The following is a 19933-nucleotide window of genomic DNA, read 5'->3' as shown; positions in this document are numbered from 1 at the left end:
TTCTTTAATGCTCCCATGACTATGACTCCCTGCCACCTTAAGAATCCCTTCCCTTGGCAAACACCAACAAACGGTAAGTCCAGCCGTCCATGAATAATGGTGATGCCCGGAGTTAGTTAAGGTAGGCAAATGCATTAGCCTTCAATGAGTACACATTTGAGCTGGGGTATGGGGGGGGGGGGGGGGTCTGTTTTACCTAACTGTTCAACTGGGCATTCTATGAATTGTACTTGAAAAGCTGTATCACTAACCCGTTCATTCACCAATGCTTCAGGAAACAAGCTTATAGATTTCTCATATTAGAGAAGAGTGTGCACGGATTCACAACTTTATTTCCTTCTGTATCTAAACAAGGGACAGAAATCTAATAAACACGGCTGGTCCTACACAGAGGTAGAAATGTTAGCCTCAAATCAATTTTAGTTGTGGGGAGAGAAATAAGCATAAATAAATGACCTACGGGATGAAAGAGGTTTTAAAGATCATATATACCCTGCTGCTTACTAGACAGCAACTCCTAAATGTTATGTAAGGAACTCAAATTCAACAAATCCACTACTAACTCAATCTTTTCCCCGCACCTCAAACCTGTATTCCTTTGTCAGAGAAAAACACAAATCAACTACTCAGTCAAGCAAGCCATTCATCTTGACCCTGACCAAACAGACCTGTCATCACCAACGACCACCCCACTTATGCACCCAACCTGCCTACTGTTCCAACAGTCCCCTCCTATCTGAAGTCCCAGCCACTGCCTACTTTGTCTTTAAGATTTCACTGGGATCATAGCAACAGATTCTTAAGTGGTCTTCTAACATCCAGCTTCTCTCTCCTGCCTTTCCCCCTATGCCCCACAAACCTCCCGCACCACCGTGTGGTCTTTTCAGCCCTCAGAAATGCAATATCACACTGGCACCAGGGTGATCTTGGTTAAATGCAAATCTAACCATGGCACACCCCAACTTAAAACTCTTTGACAGCTCTCCTTACCTACAAAATGGGACATATTCTTCAGCTCTTTCTGGCATCCCTTTCCAGGCAGGGCTCCATCTCCCCACCCGACCGCAGCTTCACTCCATCCATACCGTACTGTCTGCAGCTCCTGGACAGGCAAAACACCTTTATACCTCTGAGCATTCACTCTTGCTGGTGTTGCCTCTACATATAATGCCTTTCCTCCTGGTCCCACCTGACCACTGCCACGTAAGTGACTTGACCTCAATTTCCTCTTCTGTGAAACTGAAATAGTAATACTGATTTCTAAAACTGTATTGTAAGCACTAAATAATGCATACAATGGACATAGCAATGCATCTGTTATACCAATAAACTGTTGTCCCATATCCTTTTTTATTTTCCATGTCTAACAATACCTGATGCATAGTGGGAACTCAAAAGCTTCATATATTCATGACTGCACCCATGAATGGGAAATAAAGAGAACAGTTAGGAACAGGTGTCCAGAGAAATGATACCAACTGGAATACGCATTCATTCCAGTAAATCAACTGCCTACAGGTTTACATATTATATTAACTACTAAACTGAAAAGATGGGTCCCAAAAAAAAAAAAAAACCAAAGGTCCTAGGAGCACTAATTTTTGTAAAGATCAACTAATGCGTCTGTGAAGTTTTATAATACTATACAGGTCATACAAATAAAATTTATTTCAGAAATTGATCTATAATGTAAAAATATATTTCTATGATGTTAAAATTTCTAAGTCACTGAAAGAAGAAAACCACAGATTACCCAACTCTCACTAGCTCGCCACCTATGTCCAAAGGGACCAGATCTAGACAAGAGAATTAAGATTTGCTGAATGCCAATGAATTGTTTAGTGGCTTGCCAAGCAGCCAAGCAGTTTTGGATCTAGTTCTTTCTCAGCATTCAAAATGTAAACAAGACTCAGAGGTATCAGGAACTGAGAGACACTAACCCAAAGCAGTATAGGTAATCCTGATCTAAGATACCAAGAGAGATTTCTAAGGAGAGATTTGACCTTAAAGTGAATGGCATGAAAAGATACAATCAATATCTGGTCAACTCCTCTAGAATGAACCTCATCTCAAATCTGTTTATTTACATTGATCCTGCTTATTCTGCACAAGCACTTTATAAATTATCACAGTACAATGATTTCAAACCAACCAAAGAAATTCCTAATCAAACCTTGTACAGTTTATGTATGGGGGAGAGAAATCTGATGTTCATGAAGTTTCTAGTGAAAAATTATGTTGCCTGATTTTGCTTCATGACATTCTTGCTGCTTTAAATACATTAACTCTATAAACAACATTATAAAGCTAAAATCAGATTGCCCAAAATCTATCTAAAATCTATATCTATATCTATCTATATCTATATCTATATCTATATAATTTATTTAAGAGACAGGCAGAGACAGAGCATGAGGACCGGGGAGGGGCAAATAGATTCTCCTCTGAGCAGGGAACCCAAAGAGGCAGGGCTCCATCCCAGGATTAGGTAATCATGACCTGAGCGGAAGGCAGACACTTCAACTGAGCCACCACCCACGTGCCCCACCTCAAAATCTATCTTTTTTAAGTTTTATCATAAAGAAAATTATACAGATTGAAATGAATTACTTTTTTAAATTTTTGTTATCATAAAGAAAATTATACAGACTCGAATTGAATTAAAATGTATTAAATGGATCATTCATCTTTGAAATACAGCCAACTCCTGATTTTTCCAAACCAAAGAATACAGAAGTACAGCATGTACTTTTAAGTACCTAAAACAAATTAGAGTATCTGCGAAATAATTTGGCTCTAGCTAAATAGATTTTAAAAACCTGCATGAGCAAGTTAAGCAATAAGAGAGAAATAGGTCAGAATCCAGTTTAAGAAATCCAACCCAAAATATGGTTAAGTCGGACTGAGAAAAATGACCCTAAAAACTGATTTTTTTTAAAAAGTCATATTTATATCATCACAGCTCTGAATTATTTACTCACCATGATAGTATAAATCACTTTTTATGTACTTCACAGTACCTGTTATGACTTTGTCTCCCTATACTGACATCATCAGAGTAAAATTTTAAGAATTTACACTGATACAAATTATATTATGAGATTTTAAAATGTGTAATTTATATAGCAAATAAGCAAAAATGTTATTACAAATATACACAGGAGTATAAAATATCCCTAATAATATTTTTATATAAAAATAGAAACTCTAATTATCTATCAAAGATCAGTCAGTCAATGCTTTCTCTTTAAATTCTTAACAAGACGGTCATACCCAAGAGCTACATATATAATTGATTGCTGGATCTTTGTAGACTGTGACTGGCAGGGTGGTCCCAAGATCAAGTAAAAAGATGAAACACTGGTATGGAAGGTACAATTTATAAACATAAAGAATTACTGCTGTGGGAGTATATATTTTCATCCTTCAATAAGTAAGAGACAGTATTTAATGATACGGTCTAAATGGCTGAAATGTGCACCTCTAAGTCTGAGGCATCTGATTTCACTACTCTACAGAGGGCCACAGAGTGGAGGTCTCTGGTTCCCATAACCACAGGTCAACAAAACATACTACCATAGAAACCATTTGAAACCTAACACTGAAACTACTTCAGCTTTCCTACCATTACACTGGGGTCCAAGGTATTTTTTGACAGTAAAAGTACAAGTTCTTAACGGGGGCTTTCTGCATCCCATCAAATGTGTGAGTATAAAAACAAAACTCTATCTTAACGTTAAACATTTTAACAAAATGTTTTACTTCCATGGTTTCCAAGGAGAACTAATAACAAAGTGCAAAATTCAACACTGTAACTTTCTTAAAATTACTTGTAACTTCTGTGATAACTAACAACTGTGGTTTCGATAGGAAACAATACTGGAGTTCTACTGTGATAGAGATCATGCCCCCAAGTTTATAATGCAAACCACCATTCTCCAAGGTTTTGTGTATATAATAGCCTTTATACTTTTCATTATTTGAAATAATTAATGTCCACAATTGGAAAAACATGTTAATTTGTGCTATCTGGAGTCTATATAATTAAAAGGAATTGATTGAAAAACTTCAGACATCACTGGGTCAACTTACAAAAGAGATTCAAGAAACAGCCAAATGAGCAAGGATAAAGGAAATTATTCTTTGATGCTTGTTCAATCATCATTTACATCACCACACCAGCATATTAAGATAAGAAAAACAACTCAGTGAAGGAAAGTTAGTTCCACATAAAAGTATCCTTTATATGGGGAAGAACCTAAACCAAAGTTTCCATTTGAAGTAATGGGAGAATGGGTTTATTGTAATATTTCCTAAGTTCAAAAGAGGAAGTAAGAATGGAAACACTGTATAAATTTAATAAAGTTACCAGGTCATCATAATACTCCCATGTTCTCTTGGAAAGGACCTTGAAACCTTACTCAATTTTGATAAGTCAGTCTTGTTTGGCGGGGTTTTTTTTATTTGTTTTGATCTGATTTAATAAATGAAGAGTATAAAGAGAGGACACTGAGAGTTAAAATACTGGTTTTAAATTTGTATTTATTTATGGGGAGAGAGAGTGAGCACACAAGCAGAGGAAGAGGCAGAGAGAAAAAGAGAAGCAGACCCCCCGCTGAGCAGGGAGCCTGATGTGGGACTGGATCCCAGATCCCCCGACCAGGACCAGAGCAGAAGGCAGACGCCCAACCAACTGAGCCACCCAAGAACTCCAAACTACTGGTTTTAAAAAATTATCTGACAAGCCAGATTGATTGCCAAGATCTGTAAAATTAGTTTTGCATTGGAGTTGTTAGGACTGATATTTTATTCACAAAATACTGTACAACACGGTCTTTGTTTTTAAAGACTACTATATGAATGATTTTTCTTTCCTGTATTTTTGACATATGTCAGGAACAAAAAAGTCCAATATTAGATAATCAAGTTCTGAAACAATCCCAAGGCAAATTCAATTTAGAACTCGTTCCACGAGTTACTTAAGAAAAGCAGCTCTTCTGTTTAATCTTTTGCGTGGGGCGGGGGGCAGGGGGGAGGACGCAGTGCCTACAGGAACAGTTTCTTTCAGTAAAATTGTGTTGAGCAACTGGAAAAATCTCACTAGAGCTCTACTGGAAAAAGCCATGCCCACTCGTAGTATGGAAATAATACAAGGAAAGACAGGGAAAGGAGAGGAGGGGAGGGGAAGGGAGGCGCAAAAAAGAGAAGGGAGGCGAAGGGAGGGAAAGGAAGAGGAGAGGAAAGAAGAAAGGAATTAAAGAAGGCGGCAGGCATGGAAAGAAAGAAAAAGAAAGACACGGAAAAAAACGCGTTCGTCTCACTTGACCGCTAAGAGCTTTTCCTGTTCTGGTTCTAATTTTAGGTTCTTTGGATTTTACACACTCACTCACAAAAAGGGAGTGCACACAAATCCGGCCACGTCACCGGCTGCTGCGCCCCACCGGCTGCTTCGGAGCAGGTTCCGGCGGGCACTGGACGGAAAGAAGCCAGGGACACAGGAAAGGGGGGGAGGGGACTAAAGGAGAAACAGGAAAGGTGTAACAGATTTCTCGAAGGCTGATTTCATTTACTCCTAAACTTTGTTGGCTTTCAGACAAATTCTAGAACTCCCTTGACACAGCTTGCAAAGTTGGCAAATGCACGCGCTGCGCGGGGGGCGCACGGCCATACCTGTGCCATGGCGACAGCTCAGGTCAGGAGAAGGTGATGCAAAACTGCAAGACAAGAGAGACACCGCCGCTTTAGCGAGCCGCAGACCGAGCCTCCCCGCAGCTCCCCTCTCCGGACGCAGCCCCCACCCCCGGCTAGATGAGCACTCACCCAAGGGTGACAGAGGGACCTAAGTGCCCCGAACCTCCCAGGGAGCGGCAGAGCGCGGGGCGGCGGCCGGGAAGGCAGTGTAGGGATGCGAACAGAAGAGCCTCCAGGCAGCTGCGCTCAGCCCACTCCAAGCAACGGAAACACCTCCCGCCCCGCCCCGCCCCTCCCGCAGCCTGCCCCTCCCGCAGCCTGCCCCGCGAGCCAGGCCCGCCCCTTCCCTGGCCTCAGTGCGCCTGCGTGGGGCGCCGCTCGTCCTCGTTCCAGAAGCCTGGGTGGGGCGGGGTTGCAGCTGCTTTGGAAACCGGAGAAGGCTCGGATCCCGAAGGACCGCTGGGCCCCCTCGTCCTCGCGCAGCGGGAAGGGCGTAGGGACTCTGTCCAGGACTTTGGGTTTTGGGTCGCTGGGGCTTCTCCTCTCTCCGTGGCCGCAGGAACGGTGGCCTGGCAGAGCTACTCGGACACAGCGTGGCGTAGCCGACTTTTTGCAAGGCAAGACAGTCACTGCAGCCAAGGACAGTGCATCTTTGACCGTCTTCAGGAAAAGAGAGTGAAGCTTTGAGTGTGTTTCTAAGTAAACAAACAAAAAAAGTGCCAGTGGTTACTTCCTAGAGGGCCCTCCCTGAAATGTATAGAGCCCTTTGTTAGCTTATGTAGGAAATTTCAAAACCTCTGTCTGGGTCAGTTCCTATTTTACAAAGGAGCCCAGAACTTTAATGAAACTTAAATTTGAGGTATACTCAAATTTACTCATACTCAAATACACATTAAGCATGAGTACGAAATACGTAAGTATATGAGAGAGAGGGAGACAGAGGCTGAGAGACAGAGACTGACTCCAGGATATTTTATTAGGCTGATAAAGAAAAGGCAAAGATAGTGCCCTTCATAGGCCTCCCGGTGTGGGGGAGGAGAGGTACCAGGGCAGGGGCAACAAAGCAAGAGGAGAAGGTTGCAACACTAGACAAGATCACATACTCTCATATGAGAAGAGCAGTGCTGTGGAGATTTCAGGATAAGAGATTGAATCTAGTCTGCTCTGCGGAATAAAGAAGTCGTCAAATTAAATGGAGAACTAATGTGATTCTTGGGATAGAACATTTTCATTTGCTTTCACATGTGAGTCACGTGCTTAATCAAGCCCTGACAAAGTCACAGCAGAGTGGTTGTTTACTGGAAAAGAAGGCAAAATCGAAAAGTATGTGGAGCTTGCAACATACACATAGCCTCTCCTTTCAGCTTGCCTTCCCTCTTCTCTGGGAGCCTCTCCTCAAGCAGCCCAGAATCTCTGTAGGTCATCAGCTCTCCACTTCACAGCTCCCCCAGCATTCTTGACGTGCCCCTGCACCTGAACACAGCCCTTTCTCTGCATCTCTCCTTGCTTACGCTCTGTGCTTTCTCTCTGCCTTTCACCAAGAGCAGCTCCTGTAAGAGGCCTAGAGCATTCTTTTTCCCATGCACATCTACCTGAACTCCATTTATTCATTGCCTATCTTGCTTCCAACTCTCAGAGGAATGAAATGACATCAGATCTAAGAATCTTATTGGTTCTATAGGGAAATGCCCATCATGGGTTAATGACTTGCTCTATGTCCTGCAGCTAAGTACTATAGAACTAATGAATGATCAGATCCAGTGTCTTGATATATCCCAGTTAGTATTTCTTTCACTTCCATTTACACCGATTTATTCAACCCCTACTCTGGACCAGGCACAGTTCTAGGTGATGGGGAAATAAACAAAGTAGGTCAGAAATTGTGGTGGAGGAGACAGGCAATAAACAAATATTTATTATGTCCTATATGTTCTATATGGTTCTGTTATGTCCTATTATGTTCTATAAGAAAAATAAAGCAGGGCTAGGGACTGAGGGTATGGGGAACACTATTTTGCAAAGGTGGTCTGAAGGCATTTCTTGAGGAGAAACCTGAATTGTTACAATTTAGTATTTGACAACTATTTACTGGGTACCCCAAAACTAAAATAGGACACAAACTGTACATCATAAAAGAAATGTAATCAAAATGCAACAGGTTTCAGAGAAGAGACCACTAATATTTTGTCAGGGGATTCTAAAAATTGCTATGACATTTGCATTAGGCTCTGAGGGAGGATATTTTATCAGGCAATGAAGAAAAGAAAGGATGGTCCCTGGTTAGGTGAAAAGCAAAACCAAAAGGAAAATGCTCTTTTGTGCATGGAGTGAAAAGGGCATAAATAGAAACTGCCACTTGGATGCTGTTTTGAATGGCATATTTAATTGATGGATTTTAACAACAAATATCTATTATCCATTTCTAAAAGTCCGTGATCAGTGTCCAAAGGCCATCCTCAGAGTCTCCACCAGACCCTCCAGTTAACTTGCTCATCCACTGTTGTACAGTTCTTGGGTACAAATAATGATTTCAGCTATTTTCTGATGAGATAATCAGGTGGCATTCCCACCTAAAATTTTCTTTTCATTGAGGAAATATACCAAATGTAATAATTGATTTACAAACAAACTTTTGAAACTCAATTTATGTAAACTCAGGATTTTCCCACTGTCACTCTTACCCTCCTTTATTTGGATCATTGAATTAGCCATTTTATTCTAAATGAGTCACTAGGCTTCTTTGTGTTCAGTTTCTACATCTTCCAACTCTAATATTTTGATTATACATCCACTGACCTGTTTCCCTTAAACATAATGATTGACAGAGAGAGAAAAATGGGTAATAGGCTTTGCATAAGTAAGTACAAGACAAGTTTTCCCTAATTACAGAAGAGTGGGAATCTTTTGTTTTAAAAGACAATAAAAATTTTCAACTAGTCTAATATTAAATTTGTTTAGGGAGGCCTGAGTGGCTCAGCTGGTTAAGTGTCGCACTCTTGATTTCGGCTCAGGTCATGATCTCAGGGTCGTGAGATCAAACCCTGCATTAAGCTCCATGCTCAGTGCAGAGTCTGCCTGAGATTCTCTCTCTCTCTCTCCCCCTCTCTCTCTCCCTCTGCCCCTCCCCCGCCTATGCACACACGCGCTCTCTCTCTCAATAAAATCTTTAAAAGAAATAAAGCAAAATTGGTATGTTTAATAAATATAGTTGCTACAAATTGTAATTACTTAAAGAAGAAAGAGAGAAGACAGGAACATGAATTGCCATAAGCAGAGAAAACAAGAGAATGCTTGAGGAGGAAGATAGGGGATATATACCAAAGGAAAGCAGGAATGCCCGGCCTCTCGGACTAGAGCTAGAAAGAACACATCCACTGAGGTCAGGGAGAACTGGGTTCACATTCCCCCTGTGCTGCGCTCTGGGAATGTGATCCTGGGTTTCCTTATCTAAAGCGGTGGTTAGGATTAAATGAACTAATTTGTGAAAATGCCTAACAACAGCTGGTTATATTGGTTTCATTCCTCCATGGTTCTTCCTCCTTCCAAAATCTTTATGATTTTCGGCTCCTATTCTGGTGACTCAGCCCCCACTCTCACAAGGAAAACAAAATTAACCTCCTGTAGTTCCACTGCTCTACAGCAGCAGGCCTGTCCTATCACCAGCCAATTCACACCTGGCAGCCCCCAACTTCTGGGATCCAACCTGATGATTCCTGGTACCATTTCCCTTCCACCTCCCCTTCTCCCACATCCAGAGTCTTCCATCAGAGGAGCCTATTGATGTACAGCTAAACTAGACTCTGCTCCAGATGCAGGCCCACATGGTCCCCATCAGATGGTGCCAGGGAAGCCAAAAGCACTACTTGGAATTTAATTCAAGCCACCTACCTGGCCTCAGCTCATCCATCCATGACCATATGGGGGGTGAGAAGAGGAGGTGCATCTCTCTGCAGATTTTGCCCTGTTTCTCCCATCACTCCGACATCCCAGCAGTGACATGGGGATGCAGCCAGCATTCTGGTGGCTCCCTGTCCTTGCGCTTTAGATTTAAAGTGATCGTAGTGTCCTTAGAGAAAATAGATCCAGACTGACTTTCAGAACCTTGTCCTGAGCCAACAGTGCTAAATCACTAGAAGATCCTTTAATTTCCCCTTATTGAGATCCGTGTGCCTGCCAGAAATTAAAAGCAGAGACTCCCTAGGAGATGTTTAGCTTTAGATGTCCTTCCACTGTTTTTATTCAAAACAGTATTTCTATTTATCCAGTAATATGTAAATCAATTGCCTTAGCAGGAGACTGGAATGTAGGTCTTAGGTAAATAATTAAGTAAAGGAGATTCTCATAGGAATCTTTCAGACAGAATGTTTTAAGCTTGACTGAAATCTTCAGAGCTATTAGCAATAACAGACAGTAAAAACACTCAGCCTACTTATAAAAGCACAAGCATCTTGACTCTCTTTTTCTCTATTACTGCTGCATCCCCTGCCCCTAGCATGGTGCCCAGCACTTAGTAGCTGCACATTGAATATTTGGAAAGAATGAATGAATGGATGAATGAATCCGTTGTGTGCTCTGGGGTTTTTGTGTTTAATGATAGCTGCTATTAACTGAAAACCATTGATATTCAGAATGATGAGGAAGATTGAAAAAAGGTTAAAAGGAGACCTTGTAAGAGAATTTTGCCAGAGAAATAGATAATTTTCTTAGATGAGGATTCTGAATTCTGGAGAGGACTCATCTCAGGATTGGTAAAGTTTTGTTTTATGACTTTACTAGCATGTGACCTTGGACGTGATTTTATTTTTCCTAATATGGGGTGGTGGTTAGGATTAGATGAGCTCATTTAGTTAATGCCTAAAAATAAACAGGAAGACTGGTTTTAATTTCTCATTCCTCATTCTCCTTCCAAAAAAACTCTCACCACTAAACCCCACCCTCATCTTCTATGCTGATGATTCAGTCCCCACCCATCCCACTCAAAAACCAAAATTAAGTCCCCAAGAATCCTTGCCCCACTGCTGCGGGATGTTCCAATTTCTCACTACTCACCCCCCAGCCCCAGCCCACTCCCACTTCAGGGGTCAGTCGATGGTCCTCTCAGCATTGGTTTCTTTATCTGGGGGTTTTCTTCACTCATTCAACAAATTTATTGTGTCAGACCCTAGCATGTTAACTGAGTATACAGTGATTTAAAAAAAAAAAAATTTTTTTTTAAGATACACAGGATCTGTCCAGTTAGAGCACTCCATCTGACAGGTTAAATGAGGTGACACAGCAGAATTCTGCTAACATTCGGGTAGACATAAGAAGGTAGGAGGTAGGCTTATACAAGGAAACCCTTTGCAGGGTGGATATGTGCCCATCCCGGCAGTCAGCCTAACAGGGATCAAAGCATGTGATGGATGGAACTACAATATTCCTCTTTTTTCCCCCTTTATGCAATCTTTTTACTTGGATGAGAGGAGAATGAACATCTGGGGAAGAGTTACTGCAGAGGGATTTTGCCTGAGCAAGGGGAGGGAGAGGACCCACCCTCTGAAGGATGCTGTAATAGTCACCCTCACGCCCCAGACACTGCCATTCTCCTCTAAAATCTTGGGATCTAATTCCCATTCTCTGGCTGCTTCTTCCTTTCCTCATTCTCGTACCATTACAGCTGTATCTCCTCTTACTCTTGGACATCATGCAAATCTCTCCTTCTCTTTTCACCCAGCCTACCAACCTTTCCCCTGCTTCTGCTGTCTTCTCTGTTCAGCGCCCAGCCCAGCATCACAGCCAGCCAGTAGTCATAACAGCTGCCATCCTGTCATTATTCCCACCCTTCTCTGTCCAGTCTACTGTCTTCACATGACCATGGACCAGACCACACCATCACCTGCCCCACATGTGGGTTACTGAGTGTCACTGGACACAACCAGTCATATCACAGATTGGCCCTGCAACAAATTTGGGTTATCAGTCTCAGTGGGACCCTCAGCATTTCTTAGCAACCCTTTAATATGTCCTTCCTTGGCTCTTTCTCCACCCCGCATGATATTGATTTTAGTCTTTCACCGTTCTCCTTAAGATCCTAGCCTTCTCATTTCTTCCAGCAGATGGTTTTAATTCCTGCTCAACAGGCCTAGCACCCTGAATTCTCATCCTTCTCCTACAAATGCATTGTGTCCATACTCATTTTTACTTTTCTTCTTGCTCAGAGGGTGAAAAGATACCCTTGCTCCCTGAGGTTTAAGGTTCATCCTCCAGGATTATGGTCTTACTCTTACCTATACTTATTATTTTTTTTAAGATTTTATATATCTATTTGACAGAGCAAGCAAAATCAGGGGAGCAACAGAGGCAGAGGGAGAAGCAGACAGGGAGCCTGTTCAGCAGGGAACCTGATGTGGGGCTCAATTCCACCTGAGCCCAAAGCAGACATTTAACCTGACTGAGCCACTCAGGCACCTCTTTACCTATATTTAAATCTTTTTCCTTCACTACCTTCTTCCTCTCAGCCCAAATTAACAAAGCTGTTTAAATCAGGACTCCCTTTGCTGTGAAGTGTGTAAGCCTGACGATTCACAGACCCATACCCCTGGGGCAAATAATACATTATATGTTAATTTAAAAAAATTTTTTTAATAAATAAACAAATTTTTTAAGAAGTTAAAAAAAAATCTGGACTCTCTTAGTTTAAAGTGACAGAAACCCAACTCAAGATAGCTTAGTTAAAAAGAGGGATTTTTTTTTTAAGGTGTCTGGCAAGATCTTTAACTGTAAAAAATAAGAACCCATCCTAACTATCATGAGCAAAAAATTACTAAAGGCTTTTAGGCACCTTGGCACAATGTCTGGCTAGACTAGGAAATCATCCTTGGGGGCACACAGGCTGGACAATGCCCAAATCACATTGCCAACTTCTCCAGTGAAGAAGCTACCACTGGGAAATGAATGCTGTGCATAAAATAAACCCACCAGAACTTGGGCCCTCTTGCCTCTGAAAGCTTAGATATCTCTGCGCTACTTGGCCAAGATCTCAGAAGGTGGATTCCGTGGAACGTTTGTGTCCTTACCTTGCTGAAGTGGTCACACCACGGTCACACCACGCACACTACTGGAGCGCTGTGCACCATCCACATCTCCTTACAAGCTCTCTGCTCCACTGTGGATGAAGAGCCTGGAACTACATTCCCCAGAATCCCTTGCTAGAATTTGTCAATGAGAAGCATTTGCCAAGTTGTGGAAAACAGCAGAGGTGAGAGTTGCATTCAGAGCCATGGGCCGGATGTGAAACTCCTAGCAAGTTTCTGAAAAGGTCTGGTGAACCAGTGGCTCCCAGTACAAGGGCTACAGAACAAGACAGTGGACTTTTGGAGGATTGCAGCAGCGTCCTGACAAGCTCTTGAGAACCCCTATTGTCTTTGGCACTTCAGACTGAGGTATTCAGTGGTGGCGTCCCTGATCCACCCTGCTGTCTTTCTAGCAGTTGGTGAAGCTTTCATAACTGTATTAAACAGAGTGGCCTTTCTTTCCTTAATTCAACCCAGATGGATTCAACTGAGCTGGAGCCTGGGCAAAAACAAGCATGTTACTGCATCCGTTCGGCAGTTACAGCAAAATAACATAAAGGAGATGCCATTGGCAAAACACACCAGGAGACATCAGTTTGGGAGATGTCTGGAGTGGAGGTGGGGGTGGTGGCTTCTCAGACGTCTCCTGGCCTCCTGGGAGACACACCTGGGTTCGTGGTGATGGCAGTTTGTCTATTTAGGGCGAGGTCCTGGCAGATTGGTTCAATCATATCCCTGTGACACCACAGCACGTTATCTTTCCCTTTCACAAACCACATGGATCAAACCTCTAAGCTCGGCATGATTTCTTTTTTCGGCCACTATCATGAGCCTGCTACTTCATCCAGAATTTTCCTATGAGATATGCAGTTGCTCTGCCACTATACACAATGTTTAGGAGCCAAGGGGGACTGAGTAGGGTGGGCTTGACTGGTAGAACTTAATCTCATGCCCTCTCTAACCTCACGGTGCTTGGGAAGTAAGCTATAGCTTCAACTTTACAGAAGCAGGGAACTTCACTCCCACATTAAGTTCACAGCAGGGAAAAAAAAAAAACAACAAATGTCAATAAAGGGAAGCATGACAGATGACAGGTGCACAGGTCTCTCTGTTTCATTTTTCTCTCTCATACATCAGCTTTCTCCTTGTGGCAAGAACATAGCTACCATTACCTCAGGATCACATCCCTCCAGCTCTACAAAAGCTTTATTTCCCAAGATCCGCTTGGAAAAATCTGATTGGACCAGCAAGGTCACAAACCCTACTCACACCCCCCTCTATAATCATATGACCTAGTAGAGAATTTCCTAGAAGAGATTATTTTTGTAAATAGGGTTTCTCAACCATGGCTCTATTTTTTTTAAGTTTATTTCTTTTTTTTAGTAATCTCTACAACTAACGTGGCACTTGAACTCACAATCCCGAGATCAAAACTCATGTGCTTCTCTGCCTGAGCCAGCCAGGCGCCCCTCAACCACAGCACGCCTGACATTTTGGCTGGATCATTATCAGTTGTGGGAAGAGAGCTGTCCTGTGCATGATGTTTAGCAGCATCTCCAGCCTCTACCCACTATTGGCCAGGAGCACCTCGCACACACACATTGTGACAAACAAAAATATCTCCCAACATTGGCAAATGGCCCCTGTCAGGCACTATTGTCCCCAGTTGAGAACCACTGATAAGGAATTTCTTGCTGAGCCACAGCTCTGTCTTCCATTGGTCAAGTCACCCAGCCTGCAGCAGCCTGCCCATCATCAACTGCACTTCTGAATCACTAAGTGAACTCTAGACTCATTTATCTACTGTCTGCTGCTCATATCTCAACCAGGACATCCTATAGCTAACTCAAAACCAACATGCCCAAACCTAGTTTATCATTTTTCCCCTAAGATTAACTCTTCGCTTCACATTCCGTGCCCTGGTTAAAGATATCAGTGTCACTCACTCGTGCAGAATCCCAGCAGGACTTCTAGGTCCTTCACTTTCCCTCACCAGTCCCATCCACCATCACATGTGAGGGAGCAGATGCTCATAACAGCTCTCCTTGTCTTACTTATATCTGCTCCCTCTTCCCACTTGCTATTACAATAGTCTTCTACTGGCCTCTTACTTTCTCCTCTAATTTACCTTCTAAATGCAAATCTGATTGTGTCATTCCACACTGAAAATCAAAAGATTTTTAGCAGATCCAAATTGCTTGTGGAAAATAGTCCGAATTCTTTAGCAATGTGCATAATGACCTTCCTGAACTTTTCCTCCAGCTTTACTCCCACCCTTCTGCTTTCTTGCTAACAAACTACTTAAAAGTTCCTGCTTTTGTATTTGATATCTCTGCCCCTCCCCCCGCCTACCTCTACCTTTCCCTACATTCTCTTACTTCAGGGGTGAACTCCTTACATTTCCTCTTAACCATATGTTCTGATATCTTGACAGCAACTTTGAGAGACCCCAGGCCACTTCTACCCAGCTAACCAGCTCCTAAATTTCTGACCCACAGAAATGGTGAGATTAAAAAATTATTCGCAATTTAAGCCACCAAGTTTTGGGATAATTTGTTATAGAGCAACAGCTGTCTAATTCAGTTTTGTTATAGAGGTTGACACATGAATGAAATGCTAGATCCAAGGCCCAAGTTTAAGGGGCTCAATCTTTCTAACTCAAGCTTCACCTTGCTTTTGAATGATACCTATGAATTGTTTTACTTCTCCACTTTCACTGTGTAACACAGGAAGAATAATTGTCTTAAAAAATGTGTTTGGGTGGGGGCACCTGGGTGGCTCAGTCAGCTAAGCGTCCAACTCTTGATTTCAGCTTAGGTCGGAATCTCAAGGTTGTGAGATCCAGCTCCTCCTATGGCTAGCGCTGGGCATGGAGCCTACTTAAGATTCTCCCTTTCCCTCTCCCTCTACCCCTCCTGCCTCTAAAAAAATATGTTTGAGTGAATTAGCTGCTCAGTATTCAAACATTAACACGCAAAGGGAGAGTTCAAAATTCTATTATTATTTAATATGGCTTTAAAGATTCAGAATGGGAACTGAGGGACCATCAAGACATATTTTCCTTTACATTCAAATTTCTATCTTTCAAAGAAAGAGTCTACAGAATAGGGACAGAGAATCTAATTCCAATTTTCTAGATAATCAGGAATGTAATTCTGACTTCATTAAAAAAAAATTCTCCACCATAAAGAAAAGTTCTAAACCTTTTTAAACAATTTTACTTATTTTAAAATTCAGTGTGTAGGAACAACTAAAATGGTCATCAAAGTGAGAATAGATAAACGAATGGAATATTCATGTAATGGAATGGTATTCAGCAATAGAAAAGAATACAACAGCATGGAATAATCTCCAAAACATGTTGAACAAAAGAAATGACACAAAAAGAGACATTCTATCTGAGTTCACTTACATGAAGTTCTGGAACACGAAAACTACACTATAGCGATAGAAATCAAGAGCAGAGCACCTGGGTGGCTTGCTTGATTAAGCAGCTGCCTCCGGCTCTGGTCACGATCCTGCAGTCCTGGGATCGAGTCCCAGATCAGGCCGCCCTGCTCAGTGGGGAGCCTGCTTCTCCCTCTCCTCCCTGCTCCTGCCCTCTCTCACTATTCCTGTCTTGCTTTTTCCAATAAATAATAAATAAATAAATAAATATATAAAACCTGAAAAAATAATAAAGAAAAAAAAAAGAAATCAAGAGCAGTTTTTGTGGGGGTGAAGTCGACTAAAAAAGGAACAGGAGAACTTTCTAGGAGTGATGGAAATGTTCTTTATCTTGATTTGGGTGACCATTCCATGGATGTATATGTTATCAAAACTCATGATATAGGATTTGCTTATGTTCATTTCACTGTACGTAAATTTTGCCTCATTCTAAAAAAGACAGCATTAAAAAATAGCACATATTACCAAAATCTAATCATGTTTCCCCATTAGGATAACCTCTTTTAGAAGGTGTACACAGGGGATTCAGAACACCACACTGAAAGAGCCTTCACATCACACAAGTGAAAGGAAGTAAATATTCCCAAATATTTCTAAAAACTACCTTTGAGGAAAACAAACCTCAGCCACAGGGGTCATGATAAATAAACACCCGCTGATTCTTAGCACAAGCCCTTTCCTCTCTCAAGCTGGACTTGGGTAGGAAAGCATTCACTTCTCCTACATGTGAGACTGCCCTGTTCAGTGTACACACAGCAGACACAGGAAGGAGACCCTGCACACAGCAGAAAGGGACAGGGAACAGAGCCCAGCAAACAAGTCAGTCACTGGCAGTGGGCAGGAGTGGGGCGCTCCATGCCTGACTCAGCGTCCAGGAATCCCACACGTGTGAGAAGGAGGGGTTCTGGCACAGAAAGGAGACTAAAAGGGAAAAAACATACTGACAAAGCCTTCACAGTTGTGAACTGGGGCCGCAGAGGGTCCCATGGGAGCTGCCACTGGAACCAAAAGGAGCATTTGACACACTTGGCCCAGACCTGAGAAGACCAGGGGCATGCGCGCCACAAAAGGGGAAAGCAATCAGGAACAAATGCACCGTGTACCCATCAGCGAAGGGGAAGGCAGGAAAGGTAAAAACCGTAGGCTCAGTGAGGCAGAAGGCATCATTGTGGGGTGGGGGTGCTATATGGAGGGGTGCAATTTTGTATAGAATTCCAGCCTCTACCAATTAAATACAGACCCCAGATTCCTCACCTGGTCTCCCAGGATCCACTTTTGCCTTGCTGCTCAATAAGATTCACCCTTACCTGGGGATGAGAGTAAGACTCAGGGAACATGGTTTGTAGGGTCTTTGTTATTTTTCCCCAACACACGTATCATAAATGCCCCCCACTTTCTTAGGGAAATACAGCTCTACCTGCAGCCCCCCACCTCCAGCATGCCAGTGCTTCCCTAAGGTGATAGCTCCCATGTCTTTGGTTTGGGAAGTCTTTCCTAACCCATGCCCCTAGTCTGGGTTAGGTGCTTTTACTCTGGGCTCCCGAGCATCAAGGGCCTTCTTCCACTATGGTAAAGCCTGGCCTCTGTGCATTTTGGCTGCATGTTGGTTTTCTCTTCAATTGTAAACTATCTCAAACTATAGAGAAGTTTAAAATGATACATTGTTACGGACTAAAACCTTGTTACAGGGGCACCTGGGCAGCTCAGTCAGTTAAGCCTCTGCCTTCTGCTTGGGTCATGATCCCAGGGTCCTTCTCTCTGTTCAAGGGGGAGCCTGCTTTTGACTTTCTTTCTGCATGCCGCTCCCCTTGCTTGTGCTCTCTTTTTCTCTCTCTGCCAAATAAATAAGTAAAATCTTAAAAAATAAAATAAAAGCTTGGTACAATTAATACCTTATTAATTATACATATTTTAAATAAATAAAATGTTACACAGAATGGTACTACCACCGCTATTCCCTGCTTATATATCTTAGTTATTTATGTTTTTCTTTAAAGATTTTATTTATTTATTAGAGAGAGAGAGAGCATGGTGGGGAGGGGCTGAGGAGAGGAGCCCCTAGTGGAGCCCGATCCCAGAACCCCGGGATCATGACCCTAGCCGAAGGCAGAAGCTTAACCCACTGAACCATCCAGGCATGCCAGTTATTTATGTTTTTAACCAAAAATAATAGATAGCATTTTTAGTATTTCTTGGTGTATTTCAAATTTAATATAACTAGTAAAGTACTACACATACTCTATTCTTTCACTGTACCTTGTGTTTTGATATATTCATGAAGAAATTAAAACATCATAGAGGAAAAACTCACCCATTTCACTGCATTAAAATTAAAAACTCTGAACGATAAAATATTATATAAATGAAGTTAAAATGTAAGTTGCTGACTATAATTTCTTCTTTTAAAAATAATTATTGTTTCAAAGATATTTGTGCTCATAATTCTGTAAGTAGTTTTTTAATATGCTTAAAATTTAAGTCTCTTCCCTTACTTGCTCCCACTATTAAGTTCCATTCTTCCAAAGTAGATTTTTTCAACTCTCTAAACTTTTTTTTTTTTTTTGCCTCCGTGCTTTTTAAACATGTACTTTTTTTAGGATAGTACCTACTGACTCCATATCATTGAAGACAACAATTTATGAGCTTTCTTCACACACACACTCTCTTGTTCCTCGTTCTCCACCATCTCAATGGGTAGAAGAACTTCTGGGTGGAGCAATATTCAGTGCTTATATTGGCATTATTGTGGAAATATAATTCATAGAAGAGCCATGTTAATGTCCCAATTTCATTTTCTTCATCTGTAACTTTTTGTTTTCCCTATTGTCTCCACTACCCTCATTGGTTTCATTGCCTGTGTACATTTATCGAGCTCTAAACTCTCCCCCAAAAGAGGAATTTCTTTAATATTAATATATTCAAATTTATCAGGAAATACACACATGTATGTAAGTTGGTATGTATGTGTTTTCCCCTGGATGTATTTTCTAGACCACCCTTCTGAAGCATGCTCTCCTTCCTGTCTGGTCCATTCATTCCATGTCTGCTGCCAGCTCTCTGCCCAAGACTTCTCCTCACTGTTTCCTAGACATAGGATGACCAACTCATCCCCATTCATCAGGGACCAGCCCAGTTTTAAAGCTGAAGGTCCCACATCTGGCACCCACCTCCCTCCCGCCCCCCCCAGGCCCAGACAAATTGAAACAATTGGTCAACCTACCTGGACATCCCTTTGTCTCATTCCTGGTTCAGGTCTTGTTTCCTGGATCCTATGTCTTCATGGTTTCTTTTCTTACTTTGCACAACCCATTCTCCAGTGTTTTCCCGAAAAGGGTGTGAATGTTTCTTCTTAATTTAAATTCAATTTAAGTAACATATACTGCATTATTAGTTTCAGAGGTAGAATTTAGCAAGTCATGAGTTGCAAATAACACCCAGTGCTCATTACATCAAGTGCCCTCCTTAATGCTCATCACCCAGTTACCCAACCTCCTACCCAACTCCCCTCCAGCAACCCTCAGTTTGTTTCCTATAGTTAAGGGTCTCTTATGGTTTGTCTCCTTCTCTGTTTTCATCTTATTTTTTCTTTATTTTTCCCTTTCCTTATGTTCATCCGTTGTGTTTCTTAAATTCCACATATGAGTGAAATCACATGGCATTTGTCTTTCTCTGACTGACTTATTTCATTTAGCATAATACCCTCTAGTTCCATCCACATCATTGCAAATGGCAAGATTTCATTG

The 19933-nt window shown here is 41.9% G+C and overlaps 1 protein-coding gene across 1 annotated transcript in view; it reads right to left on the bottom strand.

The window, feature by feature from the left end:
• The window catches only part of ANXA5 (annexin A5), a 29451-nt gene extending 23514 nt beyond the window's left edge, over positions 1-5937 (bottom strand). Inside the window, exons 1-2 of the mRNA XM_032858522.1 lie at positions 5821-5937; positions 5671-5714 (exon numbers count right to left, since the gene is read on the bottom strand). Of these exons, the coding sequence (XP_032714413.1) occupies positions 5671-5679 (9 nt within the window). The 5' untranslated portion in view covers positions 5680-5714; positions 5821-5937. The remainder of the gene's footprint in view (positions 1-5670; positions 5715-5820) is intronic.
• Between the last annotated feature and the right edge of the window lie 13996 nt (positions 5938-19933).

Source organism: Lontra canadensis, unplaced genomic scaffold, assembly GCF_010015895.1.
Source record: "Lontra canadensis isolate GAN:19392208 unplaced genomic scaffold, GSC_riverotter_1.0 scaffold1, whole genome shotgun sequence".
NCBI lineage: Eukaryota > Metazoa > Chordata > Mammalia > Carnivora > Mustelidae > Lontra > Lontra canadensis.
The sequence above is the reverse complement of the archived record's forward strand: the minus strand, read 5'-3'. Positions and strand labels throughout refer to the sequence as shown.